This window comes from Myotis myotis, unplaced genomic scaffold, assembly GCF_014108235.1.
Source record: "Myotis myotis isolate mMyoMyo1 unplaced genomic scaffold, mMyoMyo1.p scaffold_m19_p_8, whole genome shotgun sequence".
Lineage (NCBI taxonomy): Eukaryota > Metazoa > Chordata > Mammalia > Chiroptera > Vespertilionidae > Myotis > Myotis myotis.
This window is the reverse complement of record NW_023416390.1, coordinates 18,271,333-18,293,881: the sequence shown is the minus strand read 5'-3', so window position 1 is coordinate 18,293,881 and position 22,549 is coordinate 18,271,333. Positions and strand designations below refer to the sequence as shown.

Genomic DNA, 22,549 nt, shown 5'->3' with positions numbered 1-22,549 from the left:
AACCCAAAAGCATTTAGTCTGCATTTTATTCAGATATTATATAGTCTTAGCCGGTTTGGCTTAGTGGATAGAGCATCGGCCTGCTGACCAAAGGGTCCTAGGTTTGATTCTGATCAAGGGCACGTACCTTGGTTGCAGGCTCCTCCCTGGCCCTGGCCCTGGTCAGGGCTCATCCTGGTGGCAACCAATCGATGTGTTTCTTTCACAAAAATGTTTCTCTCTGTCTTTCTCTCTCTCTTCCATTCTCTCTAAAAATCAATGGAAAAATATCCTCGGGTGAGGATTAACAACAACAACAGCAACAACAAAAAACCACACAGATATTACATAATACTGATTCGAATGCATACCATTGAGGGGGAAATGTTATTGATATTAGCTAAGTAAATGATTTATTATAGTATTTGAATTCATAACAATTTGTTGTTTTTATAGAACTACTGCTAAAATATATTATAATGTAAATGTGTTCATTTTTAAATGAATGCCAGATATTTTAGAACTCAAAGAAAACAACTACTTTGTGAAAAAAATTCATTACCTCAGTTAGATTTTTATGCAATTTTCATAAGAAGAAACTAAAACCCCTCACAGGGTTTTCTTTCTTCCTCATTTTTTTTCTCTTTGACCAGACATTTTTAGTATCAATTTTTCTGTAAATAGTACAGAAGATTTTAACTATCAGCCTGATTACAAGGCAAAGGCACTCATTATAAGGAGATTCTTTTTAATATGGATGTGTTGTTTCATTATTGATATCAGAGAGGGGAGGGGGGGGAAGAGACAGAAACATCAATGATAGAGAATCATTGATTGGCTGTCTCCCGCATGCTCCCTACCTGGGACTGAGCCCACAACCTGGGCATGTTCCCTGAGCCTGAATCGAACTGTGACCTCCTGGTTCATAGGTCGACATTTAACCATGAGCTACACTGGCTGGACTATAAGAATATTCTTAAATGGGATATAATTATTTCCATTCTACTTTTAAAGAAGATTAAGAAAATTTGAAGACATAATATCCTATATAAGAAAAGCCTAATATGCTAAGTGTCTGGTCGTCTGGTCGTCCGTTCAACCAATCAAAGGGTAATATTCTGATGATATGTTAAGGCCACTCAACCGCTCACTATGACATGCACTGATCACCAGGGGGCAGACAGTCGACTGGTCAAGCAGTCGCTATAACATGCACTGACCACCAGGGGGCAGATGCTCTGACGAGTAGGTGAGCTTGCTGCTGGGGTCCAGCTGATCGGGACTCAGCAAGACTGGCCAGACATGTCCTGGAGCCCTCCTGAGGTCCCTTCCCAGCTGGCCAACCTCCTGCATTCCTCTCTAGCCTCGATCATACACTGGTGGGATCCCTTGGCCTGGCCTGTGCCCTCTCACAATCCGGGACCCTTCGGGGGATGTTAGAGACCCAGTTTCGGCCCGACGGCAGAATGACCAGTAGCTGCAACACAAACTGACCCCCAGGGGGCAGACGCTCAATGAAGGAGATGCCTCCTGCTGGTCCCCACAGGGGAAGTGCCACTCAGCCAGAAGCTGGGCTCACGGCTGGCGAGGGCAGCGGCATTGGCGGGAGCCTCCACAGCAGCACTAAGGATGTCCAACTGCTGGCTTAGGTCACTCCCCACGGGGAGTGGGTCTAAGCCATCAGTTGGACATCCCCCGAGGGCTCCTGGACTGCAACAGGGCACAGGCTGGGCTGAGGGACCACCCTCAACTGCACAAATTTCAAGCACTGGGCCTCTAATGAAAAAATAAATAAGGAATGATCTAGGATTTATTTCTTTTGGAGAGAGGTAATTTTAAGCAGAAAAAATGAGCAGATGAGCAGACATGGTTGTGCTTAAGTTGGAATATATGGCAGAGTGGTTCACTGAGCCGTCCTCGCCACTAAGCAGTGTGTGTCCCTCAATAACTAGTTACATAATGTTAGAGGACATTCATTTTCTATCCCTACTCCAAGGGGCTCAGTGTACATAAGCTCTAAACTCCTTTTCCAGTAAAATAATGATACCCTATGATAGTGATGGCAAACCTTTTGAGCTCGGCGTGTCAGCATTTTGAAAAACCCTAACTTAACTCTGGTGCCGTGTCACATATAGAAATTTTTTGATATTTGCAACCATAGTAAAACAAAGATTTCTATTTTTGATATCTATTTTATATATTTAAATGCCATTTAACAAAGAAAAATCAACCAAAAAGATGAGTTCGCGTGTCACCTCTGACACGCGTGTCATAGGTTCGCCATCACTGCCCTATGAGTTGGTGGACCTGGATCTGAGGGTCAAGTGTAAATTAATGGAGACAAAAATAAATATCATACCTTTCTATTATCTTTCATCCTGATTTTACTTTTGTATTGTTCCCTAGCTTCACGAAGACCTCTCTGAGTAGGACCTTCTGGTACAAATTCCTTTTCATAGCCAGGAATAGCTACAAGATAGCACATTTGTCATTAATATGCATGCTGTTTTTCTGTAAGAAATATAACAAACAATATGAAAGCCAAAGTCATGATACATGTTTTAAACTAATAATATTGAAACCATACCAAAATGTCGTAAGTGAAGTCTCAAATTCATTTACCAAAAATGCAGGATGGCGCTCCTGCAAGGCTAATAAAATGGCATTGCAAGCCAGCTAGAGGGCATAGGAGCCAATCTCCAATTACATTATATCCAAATTCCTGTTATCATGAGGTTTCATGTGCTTATAAACAAAGTTGAAGAGGGTCAAAGGAGAGTATGATAAGCAACAACAAAATTTCACAAATGGAACTAAATAATAAATAAGGGATTTAAAAAAGAATAATGTATTAATAAAATACTACTTTCTACTAGCATGCTTCTAGATGTTGAGAAAACCAGAAAAAAAAATAACAAAAAAAAAACAAAAACAGGACAATATTCCAATATAGTTGTAAAATTGGTCTCCAAACTCTTGGACATAAAGAACATTCCTGCCCTAACCGATTTGGCTCAGTGGATAGAGCGTCGGCCTGCGGAATGAAGGGTCCCAGGTTCGATTCCAGTCAAGGGCATGTACCTTGGTTGCAGGCACGTCCCCAGTGGGGAGTGTGCAGGAGGCAGCTGATAGATGTTTCTCTCCCATCAATGTTTCTGACTCTCTCTCCCTCTCCCTTCCACTCTGTAAAAAATCAATAAAATATATTTTTTTAAAAAAGAACATTCCTAATGGAATCATCTGAGGGAAAAACAAAAGTGATAGGAAAAATCTCTTTTCTTTTCATATCTTTCCATATATACTATGTCTAAATAGATATAGTTTCCCCCTGTATTTCTAAGCAACAAGCTGATTTCAAATAAATAATATGATTAGCATTCTACTTTGATTCATCCAATATCATAGCATGTTTAAAATTCTTTAATAATATTACTCCAGATGAGTCCAATATTTGTCTTATTCCCTAAATTTGAATTAAATAAAAATTCATTTGTCTTTTCCCCACCAAAGTTCAGCATAAATGACAATTAATTGTTCCCTAACTATAGAGTGAATTCAATTTTAATCTGGAGAACTTCTGCCCAAAGTAAATATATAGATAACAGAAAGAAAACAAATTGATAAAATATTTTAAAAATTAAACTAAGCCCTGGATGTTGTGGCACTGAAAGTTATCGGGCTCCATTACCCATCAGAATCAGGGCACATGCCCAGACTGCACTGCAGGTGTCTCTCTCTCTCTCTCTCTCTCTCTCTCTCTCTCTCTCTCTCTCTCCTCTCTCTCTCTCTCTCTCTCTCTCTCTCTCTCTCTCTCTCTCTCTCTTTTCCTCTCTGCCTAAAATCAATAAAAACATTTCATTGGGTTAGGATTTAAAAAAAAAACACAAAAAAACATAAACTAAAATCAGTGAAAGGAGAGGGAGGGCGTTAAATATATGAAAATTATTGTGAAGGCCAACAGGCTTTAAATGAGGAACAACCACTTAACCAATAAATCCAACATCTTTTCCAATTATAATCCCTAGCTAAGCAAGGTTTCAAGTGGATCAGGCAATCAGAGTGATGATAGATGCTGAGATCACACAGTCAAATGCAGACACCAGAAGCTGAGGAAGAGTTATTGCAAAGGCATTGCAAGTCCCATGTCTAAAAGCAGAGTGCATGTTTGCAAGGACCAAAAAAATATTCAGTACAGGATTTAAGAAGTTAATTTTATGCAGGTAATTAGAAATATTCAACTAAAAGAATTTATTTCTTCATGTTGGATAGGAACTTATTCCCTTTGATCAAAAGCCACTTCAAAATATCACAGATAAAAATATAATTACAAACTTGATCTCCCAAATAACATAAATGTCAGCTTAGTAAAACATGAAATGTGTTCCATTTTTTAATTAAATTAAATATCAGGAGATAATTTCTTAAAGGAGTTATCTGTAAACCACTAGTTTATTTTAATAGAGATGTCAAGAATAAACACGTAAAATCATAAACTATTAGAGCTGAATATAGCCTTAGAGATTAGCACCAATCAAGTGCACAAAGTTCCTCAACCTTTAAGCCATTTTTATTATTCTTTTTCAGAATTTTTGGGAGTTAAAGTTCCTAAGATTATAATAGTTTCATATTAATCTTTCATATTTATATCAAATTATATACTTAAAAGTGATCTACATCTAAGACAAATAATTGTTTGATTTAAATAGGCATACATATGCAAATGCAGTAGGCAAAAAATGTAGACAATAATCACATAAAGAAAATTATGTAAACATTTTTGTGCATCATCCAACCATTTTTCTATGCATATATTTAAGACATGCTCTCATACTATATCAATGTTTTTTATTTCTTAACATTATATTAAGTTAAGATAATACATGAGCATTTCCTTATGCATGATTTTTAAAGGCTTTTTAGTATTGTATGACCAACTATATTTAGACATTCACTTGTGGTTAAAGGTTAAGATTGCTTGTATTGTTTTGTTACTATAGATATGACTGCAATAAACAGTCATATACGTGTGTAAAGTAGTCTCTTTAGGCATCACTGAACATAACTGATATTGCTTTAACATAAAATCTTAGGAAAGGAACTACTGAACCAAGGATAAGTAAAACATTTCAAATATACTAATGCTACATATTTCTTTTAAGCTTTAATAAATTAGAGAATATAATGAATAGTCATCTGGAAATAACAGGAAGTTATGTTTATTAAGAAAATTCACCATTTCAACATCTTTCTATTATTTAGAGTTTCCCATCATTCTTTTTTAAATCAACTTCACTGAGGTATAGTTTACATACAATGAAATGCATATTTTTAAAGCATAGAGTTGGAAAAGTTTTATCAAAGAGAAGTTAGCATATAACAACCACCCAGCTCAAGATATAGAACTTTTGCACCAGCCCAAAATTATTTTATCTTTTACAAGCCTAATAAATATTACCTAATTTTTATCAGTCATTTTCTTTTATGAAAATTAAGAAGAGAAAAACTCAATCTTTATGTTAACCATAATTTAGCATTTCTAAATCTCAATATTCAATTCTGTAGATCTGAATTTCCTTGTGGCATTTTTTTCTTTCAGCACAAAGAAAATCGTTTAGTATTTACTGTATTTCAAAATGGCTTGCAACAAAATCTCTCAACTTTCATTTATATTAAAACTAGAGGCCTGGTGCACAAAAATTTGTGCACTTGGGGGTGGGGGATCCTTAAGCCCAGCCTGCACCCATTTGCATTTCAGGACCCCTTGGAGGATGTCCACCTGTTGACTTAGGCCCACTCCCCAGGGGATCAGGCCTAAGCTTGCAGTCATATATCCTATTGGCAGCCAGGGAGCCCTCAGGGAATGTCCAACTAAAGGCTTAGGCCCCCAAGGGATCGGGCCTAAACCGTTACTTGGACATTCTTAGTGCTGCCACAGAGGTGGGAGAGGCTCTGGCCACCACCTCTGTGCTGGCCGGCCATGAGCCAGCTTCTGGCTGAGTGGCACTCCCCATATGGAAGTGCACTAACCACCAGGGGGCAGCTCCTGCATTGAGCGTCTGCCCCCTGGTGGCCAGTGTGCAACCAGCTATTCTGCCATTCAGTCAATTTGCATATTAGCCTTTTATTATTATTACTAGAGGCCCGGTGCACAAAAATTTGTGCACTCGGGGGGGGGGGGTTCCCTCAGCCCGGCCTGTGCCCTCTCGCAGTCTGGGACCCCTCGGGAGATAACGACCTGATGGCTTAGGCCTGCTCCTGGGTGGCAGAGGGCAGGCCCAATCCCTAGGTGCAGCCCCTGGTCGGGCTCAGAGCAGGGCCAATTGGGGAGATGGGGCACCGCCCCTGTCATGCACAGAGCAGGGCGGATTGAGAGGTTGCGATGCCACCCTCAGTCACGCTCAGGGTAGGGCCGATTCAGGGGTTGGGGCACCGCCCCCTGTCACACTCAAGGCAGGGTCGATGGGAAGGTTGCGGAGCCACCCCCTGTCACACACAGAGCAGGGCCAATCAGGGGGTTGGGGCGCTGCCCCCTGTCATGCACAGAGCAGGGCCCTTCAGGGGGGTTGGGGCTCCGTACCCTGTCACGCACAGAGCAGGGCCAATCAGGGGGTTGGGGAGTTCCCCCGTCACACACAGAGCAGGGCCAATCAGGGGGGTGGAGTGCTGCCCCCTGTCACACACAGAACAGGGCCCATCAGGGGGGTTGGGGCTCCATACCCTGTCACGCACAGAGCAGCGCCAATCAGGGGTTTGGGGAGCTCCCCCCTGTCACGCACAGAGCAGGGCGGATCAGGGGATTGGGGCGCTGCCCTTTATCACCCACAGAGCAGGGCTGATCAGGGGGTTGGGGCACTGCCACTGTCACACTCAGGGCAGGGCCGATCCGGAGGTTATGGCTCTACCCCATCACACACAGAGCAGGGTCCGTGGGTGGGGGGGGGGAGGGTTGGTGCGCTGCACCTTGTCACACACAGAGCAGGGCCGATCAGGGGGTTGGGGCACCGCAGCCTGTCACACACAGAGCTGCAGGACGATCAGGGGGTTGAGGAGCTCCCCCCTATCAAGCACAGAGCAGGGCTGATCAGGGGTTTGGGGCGTCTTCCCCTGTCACGAACATAGCAAGGCGGATAGGGAGGTTGTGGCCCCGCCCCCTGTCACACACAGAGCCGCAGGGCGATCAGGGGGTTTGGGCACTGCACCCTGTCACACTGATCCCGGTGCCAGGAGGCCTCTCAGCTCTGCTGATCCCGGTTCTGGGAGGCATATTACCCTTTTACTATATAGGATAGAGGCCTGGTACATGGGTGGGGGCCGGCTGGTTTGCCCTGAAGGGTGGGGGTCCCCACTGGGGTGCCTGGCCAGCCTGGGTGAGGGGATGATGGCTGTTTGCAGCTGGTCACACACCCTTCAGGGTGGGGGTCCCCACTGGGGTGCCTGGCCAGTCTGGGTGAGGGGCTGAGGGCTGTTTTCATGCTGGCGGGTGACTAAAGCTCCCAACTGCTCCTTTTTTTCTTTTTCTTTTTTTATTCTGGGCCAGCTTTAGCTCTGGCTCCAGCTCTGAGGCCTCTGCTGCTGAAAGCAGGTATCTGGTTTGTTTGGGTTCTATAATCGAAACACTGTATCAACTCCAGCTCTGAGATCCCGGCTCGCTGAAAGCAGGTTTCTGGGGTTTTATTTAGCTTCTATATTTGTAAGAATGTTTCAAACTGCAAGCTCAGAGGCTGGCAGTGGCAGGCGGGGAACATTGGAGTCCTCCGTCACTGAAGCAAGCAAGCCTCATGTTAGTTTCAAGCTGCCTGGCTGCCGGCCGCCATCTTGGCTGGCAGTTAATTTGCATATCTTGCTGATTAGCCAATGGGAAGGGTAGCGGATGTACGCTAATTACCATGTTTCTCTTTTATTAGATAGAATATAGGATGTCCCTATTTCCCCCCTTTTGCCCCCTTTACCCAGCTCTTGCCCCCCACTTCTCTCTGGCCATCACCATATTGTTGTCTGTGTCCATGGGTTGTGCATATATTTTCTTTGGCTAATCCCTTCTTTAAATTCACTTCTTTAAATTTTTATTTTCAGATAAGTGCTTATAACTGCACTATTATATATTTTCTATTATATCATTTAGAATTAAGATATTTTCTAATTGAACCCTTGTAAATTTTAGCACAATTTAATAAATTATGCTAGAAGCTTTCAGGAGATTTTTCATGTAATGCAGATATATTTCAATTAATATTTTATTAATTTTTAATTTTTTAATATTTTAATTTGAAATAATCTCATACATGTAAAAAAAAACTATAAAATACTACAGCATATTATATGTACCCTTCACCCAATTTCTTAGGTGTTAATAATTTAAACATAACCATTATACAACTAACAAAATTTGGAATATATTTTTCTTATAATCTCTTTAATGTTACTTAATCCATTTACTTTGTTTTTGTTAATCTACACCCAAGGATATTTTTCCATTGAATTTTAGAGAGAGTGAAGGGGAAGGGAGAGACACATTGATTGGTATCCTCCTGCACATGCTCTGATAGGGACTGGGGATCAAGCCAGCAACTGAGGTACATGCCCTTGACTAGAATCGAACCTGGGACCCTTCAGTTCACAGGCTAATGCTCTATCCACTGAGCAAAACAGGCTGCATCTTAATTCATTTACTTTTAATCTACATGTGTCTTTATATTTAAAGTGGGTTTTGTTTTTAATTCACCCTCATGATCTGTCTTTTAATTGGTGCATTTATGCCACTGACTTTCAGAGTGCTTACTGATAGAGTTACTTCCATATCTGGAGGCTTCTAGGGCCTCCGGGGCCCGCCAGCGGCCTGGGACCAGATCGGGTCCCAGGCGGCAGGCAGGTGGCTCCTGGGGCTTGCGGGATTCGGTCCCGGGCAGCAGGCAAGCAGCTTCTGGCATCACCACCATCTTTGTTGGCGGTTAATTTGCATATCTTGCTGATCAGCCAATGGGAGGCGTAGTGAAGGTATGGTTAATTACCATGTTTGGCTATTATTAGATAGGATGTCTACTCTTCACCCTCATATTAGAAGAATATTTTTGTTGTATAGAAAATTCTGAATTAAAATTTTGTCACATTTTATTTTATTTATTTATTTTTAATCCTTACCCAAGGATATTTTCCCATTGATTTTAGAGAGTGGAAGAGAAAGGGAAAGACAGAGAGAAACATATCAATTTGTTGCCTCATGCAGGGTGATGAGAAGCCTGCAACCAAGGTACATGCCTTTGAGGGGACTGGGACCTTAGGTCCGCAGCCCAGTGCTCTATCCACTTAGCCAAACCGACTAGGACAAAATTTTGCCACATTTTAAAGATGTCATTTCATTGTTCCTAGCTATCACTGTTTCTCATGTGAAATCAGCCTTTATTTGTATTATTGTTTTCCTTTATGTAATACTAGAGGTCTGGTGAATGAAATTCGTGCACTGGGGCAGGGGGTGTCCCTCAGCCCAGCCTGCACCCTCTCCAATCTAGGACCCCTCGGGGGATGTCCAACTGCTGGAATTCCCTCTCACAATCCGGGACTGCTGGATCCCAATTGTTCACCTGCCTGCCTGCCTGATTGCCCCCTAACCACTCCCCTGCCAGCAAGATTGATGCCTAACTGCTCCCCTGCCAGCCTGATCGCCCCCAATTGCCCTCCCTGGCAGGCCCAGTCACCCCTAACTGCCCTCCCCTGCCGGCCTGATCACCCACAACTACCCTCCCCTGACAGCCATCTTGTGGAAGCCATCTTTGACCACATGGGGGTGGCCATCTTCTGCGAGGGCATGAGGGTCAATTTGCATATCACCTCTTCATTATATAGGATGAGAGGCCTGATGCACAAAATGTGTGCAAGGGGCTCGGCCCTCACAGCCACATAGCGGTTTGCCTCAGCCCTCACAGGCCCAGCTTCATCCAGAAGGTCGTCCAGTCTAATTAGCATATTATGCTTTTATTATTATACATGTCTTTTCTCTCTTGTTTAAATCTTTTGTTTAAATATTCTGATGCCCCATTCTCATTCTTTTCTCCTTTGGGAATCTAATTACATATTGTTAAATAGATAAATTTTATTTTTTTTTCCTATTTCTTCTTTAGAACAATTATTTTTATTTATCTCTTAAAATTCACTGGCATTTCAGTAATCTGCAATCTGTTGATAAGTATACAATTTTCTTTGTAGTTGTCTTTTTCAGTACTAGAATTTCTATTTCCTTTTTTTTTGTTTCCATTTGTCTACCAAGATTCCCTATCTCTTCACTTATTGATGTCATCTTTTCTTGTAAATCCTTGACCACATTCTAAATAGCCTCTTTAGGCCTAAACAATTTGGCTCAGTGGATAGAGCGTTGGCCTGCAGACTGAAAGGTCTCAGGTTCAATTCCGGACATCGATGTTTCTAAAATTCTATCCCTCTTTCTTCCTCTCTGTAAAAAATCAATAAAATATATTTTAAAAAAATAAATAAATAGCCTCTTTAATATCTGTATTTGCTAACTCTAACACCTGAGCTGTATCAGTGTAGATTTCCATTTATTGCTCTTTTTCTTGATTGTTGCTCATATTTTCATGTTTCTACAATATGACTAGAACATTTTAATTAAATACGGAGAAAAATATGTGAGAGGTCATAAATAATCTGAACAACTGTCTTCCTCTGAAGGGTATTTTTTTTTTCTGGCACACAGTTTAATTTTTTGGTCCCCTTGAATTTCAAGGCTTGATTTTACACTTTGTATGGTAGATCCATGGAAAGCGCCAAATATTGCCCAAGGTTCTCTAACTTGGCAAGATTCAAACTCTAATCTCTACTTCTTCTAAGAACTTGGTGTAAGCTTTGTTTTTTTATTTTAGAGGGTGGCTACAGGATGCTGAATGTTAATCCCAGGTTACAGGGTGTTAAAGAAGTCTTTCCACCCAGGTGTGGCTAGAACTCCAAGTCTCCCATTACTGGTTGACCTCTAGAATCTCTGGTCTCCTCTTTGAATAAGTCTCAGTTAGTCTTGCATGTATAGTTCAGTCATCAACTAAAGATTTGTAGTAAACTCCTTCACAAACGGGGCTCCTGCTCATTGCAGGACCCTCTTATCTGGTGCCCTTTCCGATGTGTTTTAGTTGCTATCACAACTCGCCTTTTCAGTTCCTGAAGACCTGCCGCACCTTTCTGGACTTCCATGGAGCTGATTTGAAAAATTCCCCAGGCACAAAGTCATGTTGACGATGGAGCTCGACTTATACATTTTCCTTCTATCATTTGCCTTCTGTGACTTGTGCTATTTTCCAATGGTTAAACATAGTTACCTCATATATATATATATATATATATATATATATATATATATATATATATATATAGAGAGAGAGAGAGAGAGAGAGAGAGAGAGAGAGAGAGAGAGAGAGAGTCTAGTTTTAGAGTTATTTTGGGGAGAAGACTAGTCTGGTACCAGATACTCTGTCATACCCAGAAATCCTCCCATTTGGTTTACTCATATTTTTCTCTAAAATTAACTCATATGGATTCACATCAATGCTTCCTCTTGGTCTTTTCGTTAACATTTTAATTTGTAAAATAGTTACCATATGATTTATTCACTTTTAAAGATCTCTAGGATTTTGAGCTATGGTAAGGTTGTGAAATCACCAACCAATATTAAAATATAGTTTTATCACATTATACTTTTACCTCTAGTTTTAGTAGCTTGGAAACTCGGCACTGGTTCCACAAGCCTTGATGATATTTGACATTCAGAGAGCTAAAAAAAAAAAATCCAAAAATATGGGGTTATAAACTGACGCAAAAAAGGTTTAAAAGTGCAATGTTTAAATATTGATTGTAAAATATAAAAAACTTATTAATCTCTCTTGAATTAAGTCTTATATATTTAAAATTTTACAAAATAAATCACAACAAAAGAAAAATATAATATTGAGTTTAAATTAAATTCCATAGGCAAATATTAAGTACCTATTATAGTTAAGCATTTGAAACACTTTTTTTATTTTTATTTTTAATCCTCACCTAAGGGTATGTTTTTGTTGATTTTTTAAAGAAAGGAAGGGGCAGAGAGAGAGAGAAACATCAATTGGTTGCCTCCCATATATACCATGACCAGGGATCAAACCCACAACCTAGGTACGTTCCCTGACCTAAAATCAACCCTAACCTTTTGGTGTATGGGATGATGTTCCAATCAACTGAGCCACCTAGCTAAGGCTGAAACATTAATTTTACAGCATAGTTTCCTGAATTAAGAATACTCATCCCACACTCTGAATAATAATAAATATTCAGATTTCTACTTTAAGAGACACTTCCCTCTGTTGAAATTGCTTCACAACAACTTAATTAATATTTATGTTCATAAAACATGAGGTAGGTATTAGTTGGGGAATAAAATATGAAGAGACTGTTATTATTCCTAAAACTCTTAGTTAATTTTCCACCCATAGAGATTCCTTGTTTTATTAAATATATTATAATTAAGACTATTTTTTAGTTTGGTGGCATACCAATTCCCTATATTTCCTGAAGAATAGACTTAAATTAAAAACTCAACCTTAAAAAGATAAAAAAGTATCTCATCCCTCATTGCATATGATTACACCAACAAAAAACACCATATGTTTAGTTATATACAGAATTACACATTTGTTACTTAGAATTCTTCTTTGAGGAGATATTTACTTCTCCCTTTTATTCTTCCATCTTCCATTTATTTATATAATTAGAGGCCCGGTGCACAAAAATTTGTGAACTTGCGGGGGGTCCCTCAGCCCGGCCTGTGCCCTCTCACAGTCTGGGACCCCTCGGAGGATGTCCACCTGCTGGCTTAAGCCCTCTCCCCGGGGGATTGGGCCCAAGCTGGCAGTCAGACAACTCTCTAGCAGCCCGGAAGCCCTCGGGAGATGTCCACTTGCCAGCAGGGAGCAGACCTAAGCTGCAGTCGGACATCCTTAGTGCTGCTGAGGAGGCAGGAGAGGCTCCCACCACCACCGCTGTGCTGGCAGCCGTAAGCCTGGCTTGTGGTTGAGCAGAGCTCCCCCTGTGAGAGCACACTGACCACAAGGGGGCAGCTCCTGCATTGAGCATCGCCCCCTGGTGGTCAGTGTGTGTCATAATGACTAGTCATTCCCAGTGGTTCTGCTGTTAGGGTCAATTTGCATATTACCCTTTTATTATATAGAATAGAGGCCTGGTGCACGGGTGAGGGCAGACTTGTTTGCCCTGAAGGGTGTCCTGGATCAGGGTGGGGGGTCTGCTGGGGTGCCTGGCCAGCCTGGGTGAGGGGCTGATGGCTGTTTGCAGGCTGGCCACAGCCCCTTCAGGGTAGGGGTCCCCGCTGGGGTGCCTTGCCAGCCTAGGTGAGGGGCTGAAGGCCATTTTCAGGCTGCCCACACCCCCTTCAGGGTGGGGGTCCCCACTGGAGTGCCTGGCCAGCCTGGGTGAGGGACTGATGGCTGTTTTCAGATTGACAAAGCCCCCTGGCAACCGAAGCTCCCAGCCTTGCCTTTTTTTCTTGTTCTTTTTTATTCACTCAGCTCTGTGGCCATGGCAACTGGAAGCAGGTATCTGGGGTTTATTTACCTTCTATAATTGAAACTTTGTTCCCTTGAGAGGAGGCAGCAGCCGGCTGGGAAGCTTGGCTTCCTCCATCATTGGGGCAACCAAGTCTCCTGCTCACTTCAGCTCTGTGGCTGCCAGCCGCCATCTTGGTTGGGTTAATTTGCATATGGATGCTCTGATTGGTTGGTGGGCGTGGCTTGCAGCATAGCAAAGGTACGGTCAATTTGCATGTTTGTCCTTTATTATTGTAGATTACTAGAGGTCCGATGCAAAAAATTCATGCAAGAGTAGGCCTTCCTTCCACCGGCTGCCAGCACTGGCTTCCTTATAGAACCTGGGACCTGGGCTTTCCTCACACCCCCAGCTTTGTCCAGAAAGTCACCCAGAAGGTCATTCAGAAGGACGTCTGGCCTAATTAGCATAGCATACTTTTATTATTATAGATGAACATTTATTTTATACTTTGAGTTTTTTCTCTAACTATACTTTAATAATTTCCTGTAAAATTTTGCTTTAATTCAATAATATTTAATTTAATAAAAACCTTTACAGGTTTAAAATTGATAAAATAGTTTTCTGAATGTTTCCAAATGAATCTTTTTTCTAATATGACAATTGAGGGATACTTTTTGTATTTATCTCAGACATAAAACCATTCCTTCTAATTTTGTCATAAAAAATACATGGATAAAAAACATTCTGGGGTACCTTTGACAGTCTTTTTACCTGTTCAATAGCTCTGTCTCTTTCCATGGAGGTGAGCATTTTCTGCCTCAATAAAGTGTGGTGCTTTTCAAGTAACACTCTTATAGTTGGTTCATAAGATGCATAATGTAACTTCATCCTATGAAAAATAAAGGGCACCTTAAAGGATAATTCAGTTAAATCAGTGATTTCTACTTAACATCTAAAAATTTCCTTTGCATTGAAATAAAAAAATGAATAACCATATAAAGGTCAACATAATAGAGCCAAGCAGTGTTATACAGTCTACAACTTCCCTGCCACCTGGCTGGGAAATGGGAAGTCACATTATCATTATTCAAATACACACTCAGAAAATTACTGCTATTCACTGACAGAGAGAAAAATTGTGTTCCTTTAATTCAGGAACAATTTTCAGAAAGACAATGGTTATAGACAATAGGTGATTAAACAGAAAGTGTGTCATTCACATCAAAATAAAGGATGGTCTTTTTTTTTATATATATATATTTTATTGATTTTCTACAGAGAGGAAGGGAGAGAGATAGAGAGTTAGAAACATCGATGAGAGAGAAACATCGATCAGCTGCCTCCTGCACATCTCCCATCGGGGATATGCCCGCAACGGTACATGCCCTTGACCGGAATCGAACCTGGGACCCCCCAGTCCGGAGGCCGACGCTCTATCCACTGAGCCAAACCAGCTTCGGCTAGGATGGTCTTGATAACAAGTTTGATTAATCTGATATTAAGGAAATTAAGTATAAAATATATTATCTCACCGAAAAAAATAATTAACTCAGCTTATGATATAAACCTGTTTTATTTGAAAACTAAAGGCCCGGTGCACAAAATTCATGCATGGGTGGGGGGTGGTGTCCCTCAGTCTGGTCTGAACCCTCTCCAATCTGGGACCCCTCAGGGGATGTCCAACTGCAGGTTTATTGGGCCTAAATGGGCAGTCGGACATTCCTCTCACAATCCAGGACTGCTGGCTCCTAACCACTTGCCTGCCTGCCTGATTGCCCCCTAACCAATCCCCTGCTGACCTGGTTGACGTCTAACTGATCTCCTGCTAGCTTGATCAACCCCAAATGCCCTGCCCTGCTGGCCTGATTGCCCCCAACTGCCCTGCCCTGCAGGCCTGGCCGCCCCTAACTGCTCTTCCCTGTGGCCTGAAAGCACCAAATTGCCCTGCCCTCCCCTGCTGGCCTGATCTCGCCCCCAACTACCCTCCCCTGCCGGCTTGATCACCCACAACTGCCCTTCCCTGCCCGCCATTTTGTGGTGACCATCTTGTGGTGGCCATCTTGTGATGACAGTGATGACATGGGGGTGCCCATTTTGTGATGGCCATCTTGTGACAATGTGGGGTGCTGGGGTCCAACCCCAGCAGGTCCAGGGGTTCCCAAAGGCGTAGACGGAGTCGGCGAAGAAGGAAGGACACGGAGACAGTGTTCAGTTGATCAGCAGCCTAGCCAGGATCTCCAGCTAGGATCTCCAGCCAAGTTCTGGTCTGGATCTCCAGAGAGATTCTGCTTAGGATCTCCAGCCAGGTTCTGTGTCCATGTTCTCTTGCTACGTTCTCCAGGTTCTCCAGCCAGGTTCTGTAGCCATGTTCCCTTGCTAGGTTCTCCAGCCGGGTTCTGTCGCCATGTTCCCTCGCTAGGTTTTCCAGTCAGGTTCTGTCCAGGTTCTCCAGCCAGGTTCAGTCACCAGGTTCTAGTCAGGTTCTCTTGCCATGTTCTATCCAGGTTCTGTAGCTAGGTTCTGTCTCTAGGTTCTTCAGCCAGGTTCTCTTGCTAGGTTCTGTCTCTAGGTTCTGTGGCCAGTTTCTGTCCAGGATCTTTTGCCATGTTCTCTTCAGCTAAGTTCTTCTGTCTCTAGGTTCTGTGTAGGTTCTGTGTGTAGGTTCTGTGTAGGTTCTGTCTTCTAAGTTCTGTCTTCTAAGTTCTGTGTTGTTACATCTGTATTTATACCAGTTGATTCCAATCCTATCAATCTCTTTTCCAAAGGTTAGGGCGTTTCTTATCTCCATTCCAGGGAGTAAAGATTATGTAGCTTAAGCATGATTGTTCATAGTTAAAGTGATTAATTACCCGCCTGGCACTTAGTTGAGGGGTTTTATTCCCTCCCTAACTTCAGGGGAAAATCCCTACCTGGGGAAACAACCTTTCCCAGAGACCTTGGTTAAAACACATAGTCCCAAGAAGGTGAGCAAACATATTAAGAACAGTATGCCATATATGCCAGGTCCCTTGAAACAGCAAGCATGGACTGGCTCCCGGCAGTGGGGCGGCCATCTTGTGATGATGTCATGGTGGCCATCTTGTGACCACGTGGCAGCAGCCATACATCGTGTGACGCCACCTAGGCTTTTATTATATAGGTTGCTTTTAAAATACTTTACTTTTTATTGAATTATAATTTACATGGAGTAAAATATACAGATCTCAACTGTTTCAGTTTAGATTTTTCATAACTATGCATGTCTAGGTAGTCCACCTTGTTACTAAAATATAGAGTATTTTAACATCTCAGGAGATTCCAGAATTTCATATATTTGGAACACCTTAGAATATGTTCTCTTTTGAAACTGGCTCCTTTCACTCAATACAACAACCAATATATGAGCTTGTTGATTTTTTCTTATGTTTGTCCCATTACAAGTTTATTGGTTACATGTTTTATTTTTATTATTTCTTTTATTTTTCTTTTCTATTTAATTTGGGTTTTTGAACTTCTACGTTGCAAGATTAGATTGCTGGTTTAAAATTTTCTTCTTTTCTAATATAAGCATTTAAAGCTATCAATTTCACTTTAAGCACTGCTTTGGCATCATTCTACAAATTTTAAAATGCTACATTTCCAACAGTCAATTCAAAATATTTTCTTATTTCCTTCTTTGACTCCCATTTTATTCAGAAGTATACTACTAAATTTCCAGGTAACTGGGAATTTTCCACAGAGCTTTGTATCTTCAATTTTTTAATTTAATTTTGTTTAATCAGAGAACATATTTTGCATGGCATCAATTAATAGACAGAGTTATTTTATGGCTCAGCATGTGACCTATTTTGGTGAACATTCCATATGTACTTGAAAAATCCAAAGTAGAATTCAAGAAAGGTCAATTATGCTCAATTAACTTGTCTTGTTCTATAGACTTAGAGAATTTTTCCCTATTTTTCTTCTAATTGCTAAAAGATTAGTGTGAAAATCTCCAACTGTAAATGTGAAAATATTTATATTTCCTTTCTGTTTTATCAGGTTTTGCTCCATATATTTTGAAACTTTTTTATTAGATTGATGCATGCTCTGCTTTCCTGATGAATTGACTATTTTATCAATAGGAAATTACCTCTTTTTCTCTAGTACTCAGGATGGCCCAGAGGATGTTCGTCTGTCACCCCGTTCCCCAGGCCCTATGGACTTGCAGAGGTGGCCTCCTTTCCCTAGAAAACACTGCTTCAGAAATCTCTTCATCACAAGGTAAAAGATGTGATGAAGAGATTTCTCCTCTTGAATTACTTCTCTTTCCTCCTCTCCTGTCAAGAGAAGAAAGATACTATACACCCAATTGCTCCAAGATTTACTAAGCATATACTTATAGGAACCAGAGGAGTGCCCCAGAGATTGAACTTTGAGGTACTTGATAAAAAAGCTGTAAACTAGGACTGGTTAAATAATAATTCATTGACCTTTAACCAGTTTCTTTAAGACATGGAATTTTACAAGTATTAGAGCAAGAATGCCAACAAATGAGGTGAAATCACTCCTGAAGTAGCCCTTAGAAACTTAGAAAATGTGATTGCCAACCCTCAGCCAAGTGGAAATGCCTGCGCTGCCCTGGCAGAGAGCAGAGGATGTGACAACAAGAGCCTAAACTTGCTCATCTTTGACCATCAGGTGCATAGTCTAGTATTTGGCACACAGTAGATGCTAAATAAATGTTGAATAAATAACTTACCTGAAACCTTCTGCCATAACCAAGCTGCTTAACACTAATTAAACACCTCTTTAAGAAATATGCCAACAAATATTAGCAGCTTACCCTTTGAGATCATTAATTAATTTGTTTTTTTCTTGAATTACTCGCTTGTGATGCATTCGATGAAAATCACGTTCTTTCTGAGTTTTCAGCAGATCTTCTCTAGCCTTGCTGGAAAATAATAACAACTTTAAACATCTTTGCTAGCTCCTTTCTACAAAAGTTATTTAGTTGTCAGTTAAAATCCACTATTGAGCAATTCAAAAGAACATTGAAAAACAAAGATTCCATTATAATTCTCATTGAAGAATCCCAACCAACATATTGTATATTGAGATGGGGATGAATGGACCAAAACCTGTACTTTCATAAACAGCATTCATTCACATTTTATTGAAGTAAAGTAAAATGAAAGATACACTGCCAAAATAACTTGTAATCCATCTATTCCCCAAAAGAATTTGTTTATAAAATTGAAATATATGTAAAACAGAATAATTCAAAATAATTACAAGGTAATGACTTTACAAAATGTAAAACTTCTGAACTTGTTTAAATACATAGTTAAAAGAGGATGCACTGCGTTAGCTAGTTCTGATAATTGTGAAAAAGAAAGCATATTAATTCTGAAAAAAAAACAAGATATTTTTCCCAGTAATGCATATGAGAAATACACACCACCTGAAGATCATATTACTAAAATTATTGCTAATTTGATGAGAAAGGTCTTCAAATTCAGTACTGTAGTATAGAAGCATTCTTTAAGTAGATGTATATTCTGCAAATTCCTGGTATAAAGCAAAAATATTAATTTTAAGCCCAAGCTGTATGTGAAAAATTAATGGAAATATTTCACCCACCCCCATAATGTTAGTATCAATATAAAAATGTAAAATATAATTTGGAATGAAAAAAGTAGTTGTCTAACAGTCTTAGTTAAATGACAAAGTGCTACTGCACCAAAACTCTCATGTTCTGAAAAGAGATCAGCTGAATTAGATTGCTGACATCTCACAAGATGATCAGAAAGGAATAATCTGCTTCTCTGGATCACAGTATTTCAAAACACTGATTCACATAAAAGAAATGCACACAAATAGATTTCTGCTTTAGGAGCTTTGTCAGAGTACTCACTGACTAGCAGTGACTGGGATGCGGCCAAAGAAGTGGGAAGAGGTTAGGTTTCCAGGCTGCTTGATCAAGTCACCTGTGGCATATGGTCCCAGGGTCCTGTCTATTCTTCCAAATTTACTTCTTTTAAAATCCCCTAACCTTCCTCTTTTTAGGGAGAATGACCTGCATCATTCTTTATGTTACTACCATTATGTAATGTTTATTGCATATAAATAAACAATGTGTCACAGTACTCATGGTTCACTTCCTCCATCTATCCTCCACTTCATTTCCATGCCCATTATCTTCAAAGTGCTACAAAATATTCATTAAAATATTTAGTCTTGCTCTAATTGGTTTGGCTCAGTGGACAGAGTGTCGGTCTGCGGACTGAAGGGTCCCAGGTTCGATTCCAATCAAGGGCATATGCCTTGGTTGCGGGCACATCCCCAGTAGAAGGTGTGCAGGAGGCAGCTGATCGATGTTTCTCTCTCATCGATGTTTCTAACTCTCTATCCCTCTCCCTTCCTCTCTGTAAAAAAAAAAAATCAATAACATCTATATATCTATATCTATATCTATATATATATAGGTATATATAGATATATATATTGTCTTGAAAAATCATCTGAGGAATATGCCATTGATTAGGTGAACAATTTATTCTTTCCAGGTTTTAACCTTCTGTGTGTGTGAATGAAGATGGACCAAAAAAGAGAGAACCCCTCTGCCACCCCCACGTGGCTAAGGAGTGGACATGAAGAGGAGGAGAGAGCTCAAGTTAAGTACAGTGATTGGAAAAGGCAAGTGGCTGAGTTGACATTTAGTTGTGCAAACACAAGAACAACACCTGAATTCTCGTCCATTTAGAAGAAAACATGTAAAGTGGCTTATATTCTGTCTGGCACATAGAAAATACTCAGTGAATGTTACTGTGATCATCATCATATTACTATTACCATTGAATATAGTAGAAAAGATATATTCAAGTCCTCTCACAACTAGATTTAGCTACCTAAAAGAAGGGGCATGCCTAGTAGGTAAGTTTCCTTTACTTGACCAAAAATATCAAAATTCATGATCATTATAAACCTATCTTCTAAAAGAATTTAAACTTTTATGAACAGCTATTTTACATCTCCTAAGACTGCCTTACTTTCAACGAGTAGATACAGTAAATAAATGAACGTACATTTTATTGATCTTATCTGAAGTGTAAAGTCATAATAGGTTAAAAAAGGTAAAAGTAGGTTTACAGCCATTTGCTTGAAAATCATATAATAATTAATAACTAATAATACAAGAATAAACTGTTTTGCATACTCACAACCGTAAAGCTACTTTTGCCCCTGTATGCAGAAAAATAATGCTGCAAAGTTTCCTAAGCAGAACCACCAGTGTGCAGTATTGCACCAACTCACTTTTTAAATACACATTAAAGGCCTATTTGTACTCATCCAAGAAAAGAAAGCACAGGAATTGATTGAAGTATTAGACCTTAAAGTTTTTCTGACCATTAAATTGGTTTTCTGTGACTTGCTTTCTGCTTGCACAAATGAAGTCAACTCAGTAAAACAATTTAAATTCATTTCATGGTGATGCTTTTCCTATTATGACCTTCCTGTGGCCCATCTGCTTAAAAAAGGAAAATAAAAGTAGTACTAAAAATATTCATAAAATACCTATAAGCAATTAATATTTTAAACTATGAAGTATTTTCTAATTATATTAGCGGAGCATGTTTGTGTTAAAAATAAACTTTTATTAAGACAGAAAGCAAACATAGAGATTCTATTTTGAGTATAATGAAGTAAGAGTTATTCAGTGAAACATTCTACTTAGATTTGTGTATCATAAACAACACACTTTTACATGCTTCTTCTCTTAAGGAGATGGCAGAATGATCATTTACTAGTAATGTCCCCATTTCAGCAAACCAGCATATCAAAATCTACTGTTAAAGTATAAAATATGAAGATACTCATATTTGTATCCTGCTATAAAAACCTTGTCCTCAAAACTCTACATTTCCACATGTGAATGTGATTTAATAGTGTACTCTATTTTTTTATTTTTGTTTTGTTTTTTATTTTCTTTATTGATTAAAGTATTACACATGTGTCCTTATCCCCCCTCTTGCCTCCCCACCCACCCACTCATGCCCTCAACCTTCTGGTGTCTGTGTCCATTGGTCATGCTTATGTGCATGCATACAAGTCCTTTGGTTGATCTCTCCTTCTTACCCCCACCCTCCCCTACCTTCCCTCTGAGGTTTGATGGTCTGATAGATGCTTCTCTGCCTCTGTATCTGTTTTTGTTCATCTGTTTATGTTGTTCATTACATCCCCCATATGAGTGAGATCATGTGATATTTATCTTTCTCTGAGTGCCTTATTTCGCTTAGCATAATGCTCTCCAGGTCCATCCATGCTGTTGCAAATGGTAGGAGTCCCTTCTTTTTTATAGCAGTGTAGTATTAAGTGAATTCTCCCGTAAGATAATTTTATTAGCCAAATAGTTTTAACTATGTATTCTGGAGTAACCATTTAACAATAGGTTTACTGGAGTATTTTGTTATAATAATTTGGCAAAGGGAAGCATATAAACATTTTCTTATTTACCTGCACTAATCAAAGCAAGCCTTCATTGTCAAGTATATTGCACATGTGCAAACTTAAGTCAATGCGTTTTCTGAGAACAATACTATATGATTACCAATTATTTCACTGTCTTGAGTTGGTTATAAATGAATTAATTTAACCCATTAAAATCAATATTGGGATAATTTTTGAACAGACAAAATGGAATTCAACCAGATTAGAGGAAAACTTTCATTATATTCTTAACCAAAAAAAGATAAGGGTATACCCATGTCTAGAAAAAAATACTTCCTTAAGTTAACAAGCAATTACTTAAACAAAAAAGTATAAAATTTGGGGGGCCTTAGTATTTTCTTTATTTCCACAGTGGTTATTTTTTTTTCTGAAAGTCATTGCAGTTTGGGTCTTTGGAAAAGCTGGGCACTCTTTGACTTTTTATAGAAGTGAATTTTGTTAGTGAAATTAGGGCCCCTTGGTAAAGTACTTAATTTTTCCTCAAAATTATTTGCAATTTAATTATACTTAACATTTATTGGGTATTTACCATTGTGTTAAACACTTTAAAATTATTCCTTCAAGA

General features: G+C 39.9%; 1 protein-coding gene across 1 annotated transcript in view; it reads right to left on the bottom strand.

The window, feature by feature from the left end:
* Positions 1–22,549, bottom strand: part of SPAG16 (sperm associated antigen 16) — a 658,615-nt gene that overhangs the window by 608,279 nt on the left and 27,787 nt on the right. Inside the window, exons 6-9 of the mRNA XM_036318536.1 lie at positions 18,320–18,427; positions 14,287–14,404; positions 11,680–11,749; positions 2,339–2,448 (exon numbers count right to left, since the gene is read on the bottom strand). Of these exons, the coding sequence (XP_036174429.1) occupies positions 2,339–2,448; positions 11,680–11,749; positions 14,287–14,404; positions 18,320–18,427 (406 nt within the window). The remainder of the gene's footprint in view (positions 1–2,338; positions 2,449–11,679; positions 11,750–14,286; positions 14,405–18,319; positions 18,428–22,549) is intronic.